The sequence below is a fragment of the Trachurus japonicus genome, unplaced genomic scaffold (genome assembly GCF_045865225.1).
Source record: "Trachurus japonicus isolate A0001 unplaced genomic scaffold, Traja_1.0 AP030749.1".
NCBI lineage: Eukaryota > Metazoa > Chordata > Actinopteri > Carangiformes > Carangidae > Trachurus > Trachurus japonicus.
Genome location: NW_028220882.1, coordinates 349540 through 364888, shown reverse-complemented (window position 1 = coordinate 364888; position 15349 = coordinate 349540). Strand labels below are relative to the sequence as shown.

General features: G+C 43.2%; 1 protein-coding gene across 1 annotated transcript in view; it reads left to right on the top strand.

Annotated features, from left to right (window-relative positions):
* Positions 1 to 7588, top strand: part of LOC146960060 (ecto-NOX disulfide-thiol exchanger 1-like) — a 40863-nt gene extending 33275 nt beyond the window's left edge. The window contains exons 11-14 of the mRNA XM_085772661.1: positions 1061 to 1117; positions 2323 to 2425; positions 6242 to 6327; positions 7417 to 7588. Of these exons, the coding sequence (XP_085628787.1) occupies positions 1061 to 1117; positions 2323 to 2425; positions 6242 to 6327; positions 7417 to 7548 (378 nt within the window). The 3' untranslated portion in view covers positions 7549 to 7588. The remainder of the gene's footprint in view (positions 1 to 1060; positions 1118 to 2322; positions 2426 to 6241; positions 6328 to 7416) is intronic.
* The last annotated feature ends 7761 nt before the right edge of the window (positions 7589 to 15349 follow it).

Below are 15349 nucleotides of genomic sequence, written 5' to 3'. Positions count from 1 at the left end.
CGATGGAGCCGTGATTATCTCTCTCTTCTGATTGGCAGGCAGCTTTCTAGAGTGGCCCAATGAATGCAAATAGTTAGAGTAGCCTAGCTAATAGCTCTGGTTGTCATGAGAACCGATACTTAGGTGTTAGTCTGTGGTCTGACTGAACCGTCACCTCCTCCTCCTCTTCGTCTTGGTCTGACTTAACTCGACTTGACTCCACGTTGTTTTTATTTTTGCTCTTTGAATTGTGGGAAATGAGGCCAGTCTTCCTCCAATCTGGGTCTATCGATTCAGCACTCGGCTGCTCGCTGCAGCGCAACACAAACAGAGGTCGGATAAAACATAAAATCTGATTTAACTTTGGTTTTGACATAATGCATCCGTCAATACAGCAGCTCCTGCAGGTAGAGGAGGAGGAGGAGGAGGAGGAGGAGGAGGAGGAGGAGGAGGAGGAGGAGGAGGAGGAGGAGGAGGAGGAGGAATTGGCCCATCACCATAATCCCTATAGTCATAGCAGTAGGTTCGTTACCTTTAATTGTCGGTGCAAGCTGTTTTTAGAACGGCGGAGCAGAGCCGTGAGCTGCTCAGAGCTACACTACGGAGGCTCATTATGGGATTTCTTGGTTTCACCTCATCAAACTCATCAAATACACAATCCAACAACTCCACAATGCTCTGGTGGACAAGTTGTGAGCTGCACATTCACCACGCTATGAGATAATAACACAACGTTACCACACAGAGTTGTTGTAGAGGGAAATACAGAGACTGTTGATTAAAAACTGTCCCTGAAGGCAACGTGCATCAGTTGGTTTTGCATGAATTTCCCTCTAAAACTGGCAGCTTTCTAGAGTGGTCCAATGAAAACAGAGCAGAATTCAGAATAAAACAACCAAATAAGCTGCTGCAAAATTCAAATTTGCTTTTTCGGCATGAATGTTGCTAGAACTATGTCGCCAAAGCTTCAAGAATCAATGAAACAAAACAAATACAACTCACAGAATCAAATATATACAAAAAAATATATACCTTTATACTGTATATTTATACTGTATACTCTCTCTCTGTTTCTCTGCAGCTGCTGAGTGGGGGGGCGGAGTCTGTGGAGGGAACCAATGGAGATCTACACGACAAGGTAACCAGGGTGAAACCATCAATCAATCAATATGTGATGATGATCGATCGCTCTCAGCTCTCCGTGACAGTAGTTTTACAGTGTTTTCACTCTGTCACTCTGTGGTTGTGTGTCTGGTACACAACTTTACTGACTCCCACAACCTCAAGGACACACACACACACACACACACACACACTCACACACATGAACTTTTAGCCTTACAGCTGGTGAACTGGAAACAGACCGAGGTCGGATGGAGACGAAGATAAAACACTCAGAGTCTGAAAAACCTAGAAACTGTTCTGAGAGCAGCAGCATGATGCTCGTTACTAAAACATGAGTGTGTGTACAGTGTGTACAGTGTGTGTGTGTGTGTGTGTGTGTGTGTGTGTTTAAGTGCTTGTTTGTCTATTTCCCTGTTTGTTTCTGTGGATCAGATACATAAAAACGATGATTCCTTTATTTATAGAGCAGAATAAATGTGTGTTACAGTTTTAGGGTCAGACTTGGCACTGCTGCGTAGCCTTCAGTGGTATATTCAGTATTTATTTAGTATTTATCATGTTTTCGTGGTATTTTTTCCTGTCATTCTCTTTTTCAATGCTGTCCTACTTTTAGATCACGTTTCATTGGTCTTTACTCTGTTAGTTGTTCATCTGGTCTTCATGTGGTCTGATGTTGGCTGTATGATTTTAAAAAAAATGTCTTAATGGAAACAGGCAATGACATACAAATTTAGAAACATACAATGTAACACCACTGACACACAAAACAAAACAAAGCAGGACCAAACAGGACAGAAAGGAGCTAAAATAAAAAAAGAAATGATGTAAACATACAAACATTTAAGTTACAGTTACTACTCAATATACATTTAATCAAACTTACATTTTTTCCACTTTTTTGTTATGCATTTCTACGATGTCTTGATTTGTTGATTATTTTTTCCAAAAGAAATTGGCTTCACACAAAAAAAATCTAAATCAAAATTCAGTTTCTTTTTGATTGGGCTTAAATATAAATATTTTCCCCATAAGAATAACTGTGTTTACATCAAGAACCCCAACTAAATATTTAGTGGTGTAAATTCTAACCACAATCTGACGACATACGGACAATAAAAAAAATAAATGTACGCTGATGATGATCATTAATTATTAATTAATGATTAATGATGGTGATTTTAACCTAACCTAAATGTGTGTGTGTGTGTTCCTTGACAGGGGCTGAACGGGTGTGTTCCTTCCCTGTACCACGGCCGAGAGCGGAGGAGTGAGGTCATCATGAGAGGGGGCGTGGCCTCAGAGAAGGAGGCGCTGCTTCTGGGTAAATATTTAAATATTCACTCATAAAAACTAATCAGTTATTTAGTTTGATTTTGTAGAATGTTTAATGTTTTAAAAGTGAAAACTGAAACACTAAGTTAACGATAAGCAAACCACGATAACAAAGAGCGTCAACTTCCATTCATATTCACATAGAGCAACCTCAGCTGCAGAACCAGGCTGACGTGTGTGTGTGTGTGTTCAGGTGTGTGTGTGTGTGTACAGGAAGCTTCAGGCTGCTGGTTGGTGTGTAACCATAACAACCTCCTCTGTGACTCTGTAGCTGTCAGGTGTGTTGGACTCAGCTGTGGCTCGGTCCATGTTCCTACAGATGTTCATCCAGATGTTAATGATGTGGCCTTGGATCAGTTTAGAGGAGACTTCATGTTTGTTCTCTGGAGTCAGACATGTAGAGTGAAGGCTTCTGTCTGTGGCTCTGTATCATCATGACGTCATCGTTTCACTAAAGATCTGTTTTCCGCGTCCAGGCGAAAACGCTGGGGCGGCGTTTTCAGATTTTTCCTAAAAACACAATTTTCACCTCCTGAAAACACCGTTTCTGTCTGGACGAGACGCTGAAACAATAAAATACTCAGGAGGATTCATTTTAATTCGTATTAGTGTGGACGGGCTGGAATCATCCACACACACACACACACACACACACACTTATTTAAGTCTCTAGATCAGAGCTAAACGATTATTTCTGGCCCATGCTCGAATTTTTAGATTTTTTAAAGGGACAACGAGGAGTTTCTCCATCGGCAGAATGAAAAAATCCGCCACAATAAAAAAGTCTGATATTAATGTGGATGAATCTACGTCACCACTTGTTAATGGTCCATTTTAGATAAATCTATGGTTTTGTCTCTATGGTTATTTTGTTATTATTAGTGGTGGTGGAAATGCTGGGCGAGCCGACCAGCGTTTCTTTACTTTAGGTTTCGTGGCGAGTCATGAGAATAACGCCGCCGAATCTCCGTTTATGGTGGGAACTACGACGGTATGTGATCGTCTTCCAACCTCTGACTTTAATTCTTGATGAATGAAAACATGAGTCTGTCTTGCGCCGGTCAAAGAATTTCACGGTGCGGAGGCTCATAAATGTAGAGTGAAAACACTTTGCTTTCCCAAAACTCCTCGCTGTCCCTTTAAATTATCATTATTTTCCCACTACCTACTTATAAAAGAGCTGTATGTATGTTCAGTAATTTCATTCACATAACAGTGAAACACAATAAACAATAGTGTAATTCATTTGCAGAATTGAATGTTTATTTTGCACAGTCATGTAATAGGCATATTTAATTTAATGCACTGCAGCATAAATGTTTAGTTTTGGCCCCCGACCCTCCACCACGACTCATCTTTGGCCCTTCTTCACTGAGGAGTTTCTGGGCAGCCTGGTCTAGATGAAACCAGTCAGCACCGTGTGGCTGCAGGTCTTTGTTCAAAGCAGCAGCAGCAGCAGACTGGCCTGATCTGAGTCTGCAGACAGCCGATTGGTCGAACCGTGTGCTGCACACAGACCTGCAGCAGCCTCACATCCCTATGGTTTAATGTGACGTGTTGATTTGGACGTCTGGGAGCAGCCGCGGCCGTGTAGCGACTGCGGCTCAGACGCTGACCTCAGACCCGCCGGCAGCTGCACTGAATCACCGCTGTCGTCCATGAATCGCGGCGGCGGCATCGAGCGGAGCGTGGACTGATGTGTTTTTGTGCTGAAGCTGCTGCGAGGTCCGGAGGCGAGCGGAGCGAGAGCAGCAGCAGCACATTAATCTCTCTTAGTGCAGCAGAGAAAATCCAGATATGAGGCAGAGAGGAGGCGCTCTGTCTTCCTCCGCCGGCCGCCCGAGGCTGCACTCAACAGAGACGTGTGGCTGCTGCTCACACACAGTCACACCAGCTTACCGTCCAGTCTCTCTCTCTCTGTGTGTGTGTGTGTGTTTAATATTGTCCTGAAATGCCCTGCTATTAAACAGTCTGATTAAAGTGAGGTGACGTGCTCTCGTGCACAGACATCAGACCGGTCTGTTTGTTCATGGAGCCGATGCAAAGACAAACAACTGAGATTAAATTGACGGGATTATTTCACTCAGTGATTAAATACATGCAGAGTAGATGATGGAGATGATCAGTGGATGTTACACCACATGAGGTCTGTATCTGTATGGAGGACATGGATCAATCACTCTGTTTACACCTGGCATTAACATGTGTTTACAGTAATCAGATTACAGTCAGATAGAGTTTGACCACTTGACAGGTACAGGTGTAAATGGATTGTGATCCGATCGGCCAAACCACCTCTGAAGGTCGGGGACGCACTGTGACCACATTGAACATTCCCATTAACTAATGAGACTCGTTTGGGTCCGCCATAGTCTTTCACTCAAAGAAATATTGTTATTATGTTTTTAACAGAGTTTCACCATCGTTTTCGTTGAATTCTGTTTTTCAATGACAAGGCAATCTAATCTAATCTAATCTAATCATCTCTGTCAGCCAGCCTCTCTCGCGCTTGGGCTAAAAGTACAGTGTTCAGATTTCCTCCTGATTGTCTGAAATTTGTCCATTTTAGTGTCAAAATGTTCAGTAGAGATGTGTCTTGTAAAAAATTAGTTCAATATTTACTTCAGTGACTCTGGAACGAAAGAATTGACCATAATCTGAATTCACGTTCACGTCTCCCATTGGAGTCAAGACTCAAGACCTGCTGCTGCTGCTGGTCTCCTAAAGGGGGCGGAGTCACGGTCTGCCGGTCTCCTAAAGGGGGCGGAGTCACGGTCTGCTGGTCTCCTAAAGGGGGCGGAGTCTTGATCTGGTCTCCTAAAGGGGCTGGTCTGGTCTCCTAAAGGGGGCAGAGTCACGGTCTGCCGGTCTCCTAAAGGGGGCGGAGCCACGGTCTGCCGGTCTCCTAAAGGGGGCGGAGTCACGGTCTGCCGGTCTCCTAAAGGGGGCAGAGTCTTGGTCTGGTCTCCTAAAGGGGGCGGAGTCACGGTCTGCCGGTCTCCTAAAGGGGGAGGAGTCATGGTCTGCTGGTCTCCTAAAGGGGCTGGTCTGGTCTCCTAAAGGGGGCGGAGTCACGGTATGCTGGTCTCCTAAAGGGGGCGGAGTCACGGAGAAACCCATGGGACACAGAGACAGGAAACTGACTCGTAGTGGAGCGTCTTGGTTTCTAAACCGTAAACTGTCTCTGCTCCACACAGGCCCCTCCTCTTTGACCATGTATGGATTATATGTGAGTTAGGGGGCGGAGTCACAGAGGAGACGTCCATCTTTATTTACAGTGTGTGTGTGTGTGAGTGTGAGCCAGTCGAGTGAAGCAGCAACTGAATATTTTCTGTTGAAGTGTTTAGTTTTTCTACGTTGTCGTCGCCCCCTGTTGGAAACACGTCTGTTCCTTGGATACAGTACTCACACACACACATACACACACACACACACGCACACACACACACACACACACAGTAGGCTACAGTTCTCCTCTGGTGCAGGGATTGAATCAAGTCCGTCTGTAATTGCCAGCGTTTCGCCACATAAATCAAGGAAATAAATATCGGCTGTGTCGGGTCCCAGGGGAGGACGCCACCGCCCCTCCCCCTCCCCCTCCCCCTTCTCCCCCTCCTCTCTCCCCCTCCCCCCTCCACCTCTTGCAGGACCTCTCAGGAGTAATGAGTGTGAGTGGTTTGTGCTGCTGTCAGCACCGTCCTGCTGCTTGTTTACTGTGCAGCAGAACTGCAGCTCAGATCCAGTCCAGCGAGCGCTCTGAGCTCTGAATGCTGATGAAGACTCTTCTCCTTCTTCCTCTCTGCAGGCATCATCTCCACCTTCCTCCACGTCCACCCGTTTGGGGCCAACCTGGAGTACCTGTGGTCCTACATCCAGAGGCTGGACTCGAAGGTAAAGCAGCTCCACCTCTCGTCCTGCGTCTCGTCCTGCTGCTCTTTGTGTTCAATCTTGACCTCCATCAGTCAGAGTCAGAGTCAGTCATTTGCCATTTGCAGTAAAATCCGCACTGGAAAGCATTTGCGAGAGATTCAAACTTACAACATAGGACTGTGAAAAGAGACATAGATAGATACATTAACACATACATTAAACATAAAATGAGATAAGAAGGACACTACCCCCAGATGTAGGAAGAAAATATAATGTGCAAAACATTAACCCTAAATATACTAATAAGGAAAATAAAGAGCTTCTTAAAGTGCCCAATAGATCAGTGGTTCTCAAACTTTTTTACATCAAGGACCCTAAATTGACACAAATTAGACCACGGACCCACATTGGACAACATTTTGAAGCTAACGCCAGAAATACACAAATATTTGTCAATGTATGTTCAAATTAGGGCCAATGGCGTGAATTTTTGGAAACATTATAGAGAAATCTCTGGAAAAAACTGGTCAGATTTCTCCCAAAACAATGAAACATTTCTAGAAAAAAATGAAAAATAAAAATTCTACCAAAAAATAAAGTTAAAGGGACAACGAGGAGTTTTGGAAAAGCAAAGTGTTTCCACACTACATTTATGAGCCTCCGCACCGTGAAATTCTTTGACCGGCGCAAGACAGACTCATGTTTTCATTCATCAAGAATTAAAGTCAGAGGTTGGAAGACGATCACATACCGTCGTAGTTCCCACCATAAACGGAGATTCGGCGGCGTTATTCTCATGACTCGCCACGAAACCGAAAGTAAAGAAACGCTGGTCGGCTCGCCCAGCATTTCCACCACCACTAATAATAACAAAATAACCATAGAGACAAAACCATAGATTTATCTAAAATGGACCATTAACAAGTGGTAACGTAGATTCATCCACATTAATATGAGATTTTTTTATAACCAAAATGAAACTCCTCGTTGTCCCTTAAAAAAAAAAAACTTCTAGAAAAAATGGGTAAGATTTCTAAAACAAAAAAAAAAAGGTTTAAAGAAATTCTATAAAAAGTAGTATAGTAACATTTCTAACAATTCTCCCCTCAGGTGTCGGCCGGCGAGCTGGAGCGCCTCATGGTCCGACTGCCCACCATGTTCCGTCAGGAGCTGAGCGGCGTCGGAGCGACTCTGGAGAAGCGCTGGAAGTTCTGCGGCTTCGAGAGCCTCGGCTCGGCGTGACGCAGGGAGAACGCACACACGGCGCGGGAACACACGGCGCAGGAACACACGCCCACGTGACGCGGCTGCAACGCGGCGCCTTGGACCTTCAGACCTGTGTGTGTGTGTGTGTGCGTTCTCTCCGTCCCCACGTCGCACTGGACACACTGCAGCACGGTGACCACTCGGCTGGACGGTGGAGCCGACAGAAAAACCCACCAGTGAACACTTGATCTGTGGAGGTGGAGGTGGTTATGACCCGGGACTCGAACCTGGACCTGGATCTGAACCGGGACCTGAACCGGGACCTGAACCGGGACCTGGACCGGATCCTCGTTGTCTCGTCGTTGGTGCGACTCACTGCAAAAACTCAAAATCTTTCCAAGAATATTTGTCGTATTTCTAGTCAAAATGTCTAATTTCTAGTCAAAACTAATCTCTTTTCCACTTGAAATAAGACTCATCACCTAAAAATTAACTTGTTTCAAACAAATTTTCACTTGAAATAAGTAGAAAAATCTGACAGTGGATCAAGTTTTTCTTTCTTATTACAAGCACAAAAAACCTGCTTTCACTGGCAGATTTTTCTACTTATTTCAAGTGAAAATTAGTTTGAAACAAGTGAAAATGATCTAAAAACAAGTTCATTTTTAGGTGATGAGTCTTATTTTAAGTGGAAAAAGATTAGTTTTGACTAGAAATGAGACATTTTGACAAGACATGAGACAAAATTCTTGGAAAGATTTAGAGTTTTTTGCAGTGGCTCAGCAGAAAGAAAACGTTAAACCAAAGTCTGACCTTCATGACATCGACACCTTCACTGTCAAACCTCCGTTCATTCAAACAGGAAGCTTCCATGTTCCTTCTGAGACCAGGACCAGGTCCAGATGTGGTCTAGCTGGTCCAGATGTGGTCCGGCTGTGGTCCAGATGTGGTCTAGCTGGTCCAGATGTGGTCCGGCTCCCACACAGCTTCAGGACTGGAAACATCTGAGACACAGACTTTATATCAGAGTTTATAATTTAGTGTGGAACCACGTGTTGACCCGTCTTAGCAGGAAACAACGTGGTGTGTGTCAAAGTCTTTAGATTAACCCGACGTGTAGAGACGTTAAAGGTCGGAGGGTTGGAGATCTGTTTCTGGAGCATTGTCTTACTAAATTGTTTTAAATCCTCTTCACACTTTGTTTGCAATTGATTAATTAAATGCTTTTCCACAAGAATGAAAAAAGTCAGTCATCTGTAGGAGGGTTAAATCAACCCTGTAAAAACACCATCCAATCATCTTGAGGCTCAAGGTTTTAAGGTTTGTTTTATTTTACAAATCATTTTAAAATACAAAATACAAATTCAATTCACAATATACAGTAGACATGATCTTGTAAAAAGGGAAATCCCAGAAGCTTCTGTAGCTTATGAACGGGGTCGCAGAGACATCAACACAACAATATAGTATATTATGACAATAACAATTCATATTTCTAACCTACAATCTAACCTAACCATAACCATCTAAGGCAACTGACCTCTGGCTAAGCCCCGCCCCCTCCACTCACTCGGACAAACAGTCAACACTCGGGGACAGTAGCTATGGCAACAGCTGTCACAGTAGGAGACATTTCACAGGAGGCAACTGATGATTTTTGGAGACAGAAAGATTAAATATCATATGGAAGCCACCAAAACTTCACTTAGCTTTACTGCTATGGCTGTCGGTTGCCGCGAAACGCCGATAGCGACGGGCTAACTTCTGTTAGCCTGTCTATGGAGTTTTACATTATACGTTAGCATTAAGCTAGCGGACTTTATGCTTAGTTGTGATACTGGCTAACATCTAAACATCTTTGACAATATGTTGCCTCAAATACGTTGTTGACTTAACTTAGAACAGATGTAGACATCCTTGTTAATTTTATCCACGTTTAACTTTATCCAGCTCAGACACTTCTCTCGGTTGAGATGTGGTTTGGGAAAAGGTAAAAAAATCCCCCCCGTGGCCTCTCAGGATACCTAGTGTCAGAGTTGCATGTGCCCCATGAACACCGTTTGACCATTTAAACTTAAAATGTCAAGAAAAAACATATAAAAACGAATGAAAACTGACTAACTGCAATGCATTTCAATGGACGTGGAAGCAGAGAATGTCCGAGTGTATGGGCTAGCTATGCGCACTGTGATTGGCTCATCGCGTTTGGGGGCGTGGCTTAGCCATAGGTCAATTCCATCAGTACAAAGAGTTTATGGTTCAACACAATAATGACACAATATCAACACATCAGGCACAGGTACATGAAACAAAAAACAGCAAGCTGAGCTTGATTTAGACATAATTTAGCAGCAGTTTTTGTTTTAATCTTTTTTTAAAAAAATAGACAGAGATGTAGACTCTTTAATCGTGCTCTCAACCTCATTCCAAGTCTGTGCTCCTTTAATGGTCACACTAAGACTTGTGCATTCCGTCTCTTTCCCTTTATAAGTTGTTTTCCTCTCGTGTTGTATTCATTCATGAGCGGGTAAAAAAATTGGGATGAGATGGCAGTTGAGTCTGTCATTGAGTCTAAATGCTTCATCATACATCACACAGGCGTTATGGAAAGTGTTACATTCAGTGAGTTTCAGAAGTTTGTAACTGTAGAAAACACATCACATTCAAGTCAACTGGATGGTGACGTGTCAGTGTGGCCTGATAGAACCGTTCATCCAGGATCTCCAACCCCTAACTCTGTAACAAACTGATTTGATACAAAAAACCACCAACAACAACAACAGCAGAAGAGACATTTTTGGGCCACGCGGCGCTCCGTAGTTCACAGCATCAACACACACAGAGAGAAGGTGAGAGCTGCTGCTGCTGGAGGGGCTGGAGCTAATCTGACCCACCAGGTGTGAAAAGGCCCGAGGCCTCGACATCATGATGCTGCTGGAGGAGGAGGAGGAAGAGGAGGAGAGGAGGAGGAGGAGGAGGAGGAGGAGGAGGAGGAGGAGGAAGAGGAGGTTCAGACTGGAGGTTGTTAACGATCCTGAATTGAACAGATTCAGACGAAGCTGAGTGACGAAGGCTCAGTCGTTTTCTGTGTTTCTAAAGACGACGACAAGTGATTTTTATTTTTTATTTCTATCGCTCTCTTTAAAGTTACTGGACTGTTTTTTCTCTTATTTAAATAAAGATGCTGAAATATTGAATCGTCTGTGTAATTCCTCCCAGGATGATGTCACAACCAGGGAGCTGCTGCTGATGTAACACGGGCGTAACACACATCTGTTGATGGACACTGTGTGTGTGTGTGTGTGTGTGTGTGATATGGAGATGTGAATCTAGGGCAGAGCTTCACTCTGATAAACCTTCATGAACACATGAACCGTTTTCACAGGAATCAGTGACTCACTGCTGTCGCTACACACACACGCACACACACACACACACGAAGCTCTGTAGGTTCATGACAGAAACAACACACACACATTATTTTAATCAGAGTAATGAAGCTGTTCGGTCTCAGGGTTCATTACTCACACTGAAACCTTCTCTCTCTCTGTGTGGTTTGAATAAATCAGATCTCATGTGGGTTTTGGCTGATGAGACGGTTTAAAAACTCAAACTAGATCCGATCTGGATCTGATGGGAATCTGATCTGGAGTGACAGAGTGAACAAGGCCTAACAGAAACATAATAAAAACAGAGGCCAGACTGCTAGTTTATTGAAATGACCTTATTGCACACATTGAACCTACAACTAACAAAGCCTGTAAGAAAGTTATTGCATACAAAACAACATTAATCTAATTGAATTTCCTTCGGGAAAGTATCTATCTATCTATCTATCTATCTATCTATCTATCTATCTATCTATCTATCTATCTATCTATCTATCTATCTATCTATCTATCTATAGATATCTATCTATCTATCTATCTATCTATCTATCTATCTATCTATCTATCTATCTAATCATTAGAAAACATCAGTTGATTCATTTCTTATGGCTCTTTCTGCAGCTTTCCAATTAGGATGCACATGAATAACCGTTAACCGATAACAAGAACTTTGACCGATTAAAGGGACAACCAGGAGTTTGTATTTGGTTCTAAAAGATGAATCTACGTTACCACTTGTTAATGGGCCCATTTAGATAAATATATCGTTTTGTCTTTATCATTGTTTTGATATTATTATTTAGTGGTCGACTTGCTCAACATTTCCTAGTTTTGGTTTCGTGGACGCCGCCCGGATCGCTAGTTGGCATCGTTTATGGTCGGAACTACGACGGTATTTGATCGTCTTCCAACCTCTGACTTTCATTCTTGATCAATGAAAACATTCTTTTAGCTTTCGCCCGTCTTGCGCCGGTCAAAGAATTTCACCGTGCACACAAAGGTTCATGAGAAATGTAGTGAAAAGACACTTTGCTTTCCAAAACTCCTCGTTGTCCCTTTAATAATATTGATTAATGTTTTTTTATTAGCTCCTTATGTCATCAACTCGTGCCAACACGTGCAGACTTCCACGTGCTTTCAGTCATATTTCACAGCAGGAAGTTCCAGGGAAACGTGTGTCTGTCAGTCGAGTCAGTCTTTCTATTTGATTCACTATCCCAGTTTATCTTCTACAGAAGCACAGAGTGAGATTTGAAGCTCATCTCCACGTAAAACCACATGAACAAACAAGTAAATTGTCAGAAAGTCGGATTAGAATCTGGGTTTGAAACCAAATAGGGCTGGTTTTAGAAATGAAAATCAGGCGAGAACAGATTCAGGTCATTATCAGCTGTTTCCTGTCTTAAAGGGATAGTTCAACATTTTGGCAAATTGGCAAATTGACCCAGAGGGAAATACAGAGACTGCTTGATGAAAAACTGTCCCTGAAGGCAACGTGCATCAGTGGTTTTGCATGAATTTCCCTCTACAACAACTCTGTGTGGTAACGTTGTGTTATTATCTCATAGCGTGGTGAATGTGCAGCTCACAACTTGTCCACCAGAGCGTTGTGGAGTTGTTGGATTGTGTATTTGATGAGTTTGATGAGGGAAACCAAAGAAATTCCATAATGAGCCTCCATAGCGTAGCTCTGAGCAGCTCACGGCTCTGCTCCGCCGTTCTAAAAATAGCTTGCACCGACAATTAAAGGTAACAAACCTACTGCTATGACTATAGGGATTATGGTGATGGGCCAGTTTGCCAAAATGTTGAACTATCCCTTTAAAGCACTTGAACTATGTCACCTGACAGTAAAACATAACAGATTAGCAGCTACAGATTCATTAGAGTATAGAAACATCAGTCATCATCAGCGACTCCACAGCGATGAAGCAGAATAATAACGGACTCATTTTCTCTGTTGTGCGTCACCGTTCACGTCTTTGTTCAGTCGTACTGTTTTAAATCCATGATGATGGTTTCATTCATCTGAAGTGACATCGTCTCATTGTGCGACTGTCGTTGTAATTGCTCTCATCACTTTCACGGGGCATCGCTTTTCAAAACATTTCACCGTTTCTGCAGTTTAACCTCGTGACATTGATTAAAAACGCCGTCACTTCCCAACTTCCAGTCCCTTCATTATCGTATTCAGTTCTACGCCGTCGTGTCGTGTCGTGTTGTGCCGGCTGCTGTCAGCACTAATCAACACAACGCGTCGGATTAGTTTTCATTATTAAATCAACACACAAAGAGATGTCTGGTCCGAGCGCTAACCGTCCCCGGTGTCTCGTGGTTCCTCTAGGCCCGACGGAGGAAGAGGCAGCAGCAGCAGCAGCAGAAGCAGCAGCAGCAGCAGCAGCAGCAGCAGCAGCAGCAGCAGCAGCTTCACTATGTGGAGCAGAGTTTTACTATTTATACCCGGCACTGAGCGGGGAGCAACACGGCAGGAGGCAGGAATACATATTCATGTCTGTTTGTGGGTTTTACTGAGTCAACAGACGGCCGTCCTCTCTCTGTGGACGCTCTCTGTTCATGTCACTGTTTGTTCTCAGCAGCTGCAGCCTCGACACAGCTCCGCTTCCACATCGGCATCGTCTCAGCATCTTCAGCAACTCTCTGGCTGCTTTCAGACAGACACGGCTCTGGCTCTGGGTTTTCCTTGTTGAGATGATTTCTTTACAAAAATAAACGGTGGAGCAGTGCAGTGCGATTGGATAGTAATGTCTTTCCAGGATGTTTCAGAGTTCGGCATGTCATGTACCATATCTGACTCTTTTCTGAGTGTTTGTTGTGGTTGAAAGAATTGCCCCCATAGGTTAGCGTTGTCGCTCGCGCCGTCTAGCCATGGTGCAACTCCGGTTTGCCTGCATCAATTTCACGTTTTTTGCTCCAACCAACACTGGGTGACCATCAGGACAACGATTTAGGGGTCAAAAATGACTGGAGTTCTCCTTTAAGTGGAACCAAAGTGGGAGGACGTTACTTTTTTACTGCTTTTTTGCTTGCTTTATTAATGATCTGGTTTGGTGTTGGAGGGAACTCAGCCTCCATCTCAGAGTTCAAAGGTCAGAACTTTACTTCATTAAGCCCCAAAGATAAATTCATGCAACTTGTTTTTTGTTATTGTTCTGCCTTCTAGCTTTTCTTTTCAATTCTCTGACTGCTCAAATTGCCACCAAACCTTTCATTTCTTCAGCAGACCACTTCAGATGTTTCCTCCAGGTTTCCTCCATCCTGCTCGTCTTCACAGAACTAGAATAAGACACGCCCACTGATGATGTCATGGTTCGCAGGGAGGGAAGAACCAACTACTGTTGGGTCATTGAGAAAACCGACTTTTCAGGTTCTGAACCTGTAAAGACCCAGATCTGTGGACTACATCAATCCAGTCTTACTAAAACTAAACAGAAATCCATCCATCCATCCATTCTTCTAAACTTCCTCCTCTGTGCAGAGTCTCTGGTCCCAGCTGGCCGAGACTGAGGGCGAGGTTCACCTGGATGATCACCTGGCTGTGACATATAGAGACAAACACAATTTAATTTAATTTAGTTTATTTGATAGGGACAATGCAGGTTAACATAGTGACACTTCCACTCGTGACAAACAAGTCATTGTGACTGATGTTCTGCAGACAGAGATTATAGCTAATGCTAGTTTCCAACTCCCGTTCCTAGTTAGGCGTTTAGTAGAAGAAAGAAGGCAAGAAGAAAGACATCAAAATTACATAAAAATACAATAAAATGTACATCTAAAATCATACCAAGTCATGACCCATTAAAAATGCATACAGCTCTGATTTTGTTTCAGCCAGACTCAAACAACATTTGTATTAAAAGTCCTAATATCTCGGGTTAGTTTTATTTTGGTCGGTAGTGAATAATGTAGAGTCGCCAGCAATCGACCTAAAGTGTTTGGACCGAAGGAGGTGAACACACCAAGTCCAACCAGAGACCCCAGACCCAGACAGTATGACTGAAACTATCAGAGTAGATGAAGTCTAGGAGCTAAAGTTCATTCATGTCTGAGACCCGTCATTATCACCTGTGTCAATGTAACGTATTGACTTCATAATGGAAAAGAATCCCCAAGGCAGTCTCTCTTTACAGTTAAAAAGCCTTTATTTCTATGGCTTGGTCATGTTAAACTGTACAAGCCTTCGTCAGATAGTAAAACGGTTTTCAAAATGGAAGAGACCTACTTATAAGTTTGGTTTGAAAACGTATACGAAGGACTGTTCCTTTTTGAGAAATTAAAACAACACATCATAAAGCAGAGGTGAGTCACATGTAAAACACAATAATACATCAAACATCTATAAAAGCTGTGATAAAAGACAACAAGTCAAAGATATGAAGACGTTTGGAGCAGAGCTTTGTTTATGACCTTTACTTCATTATTTATAT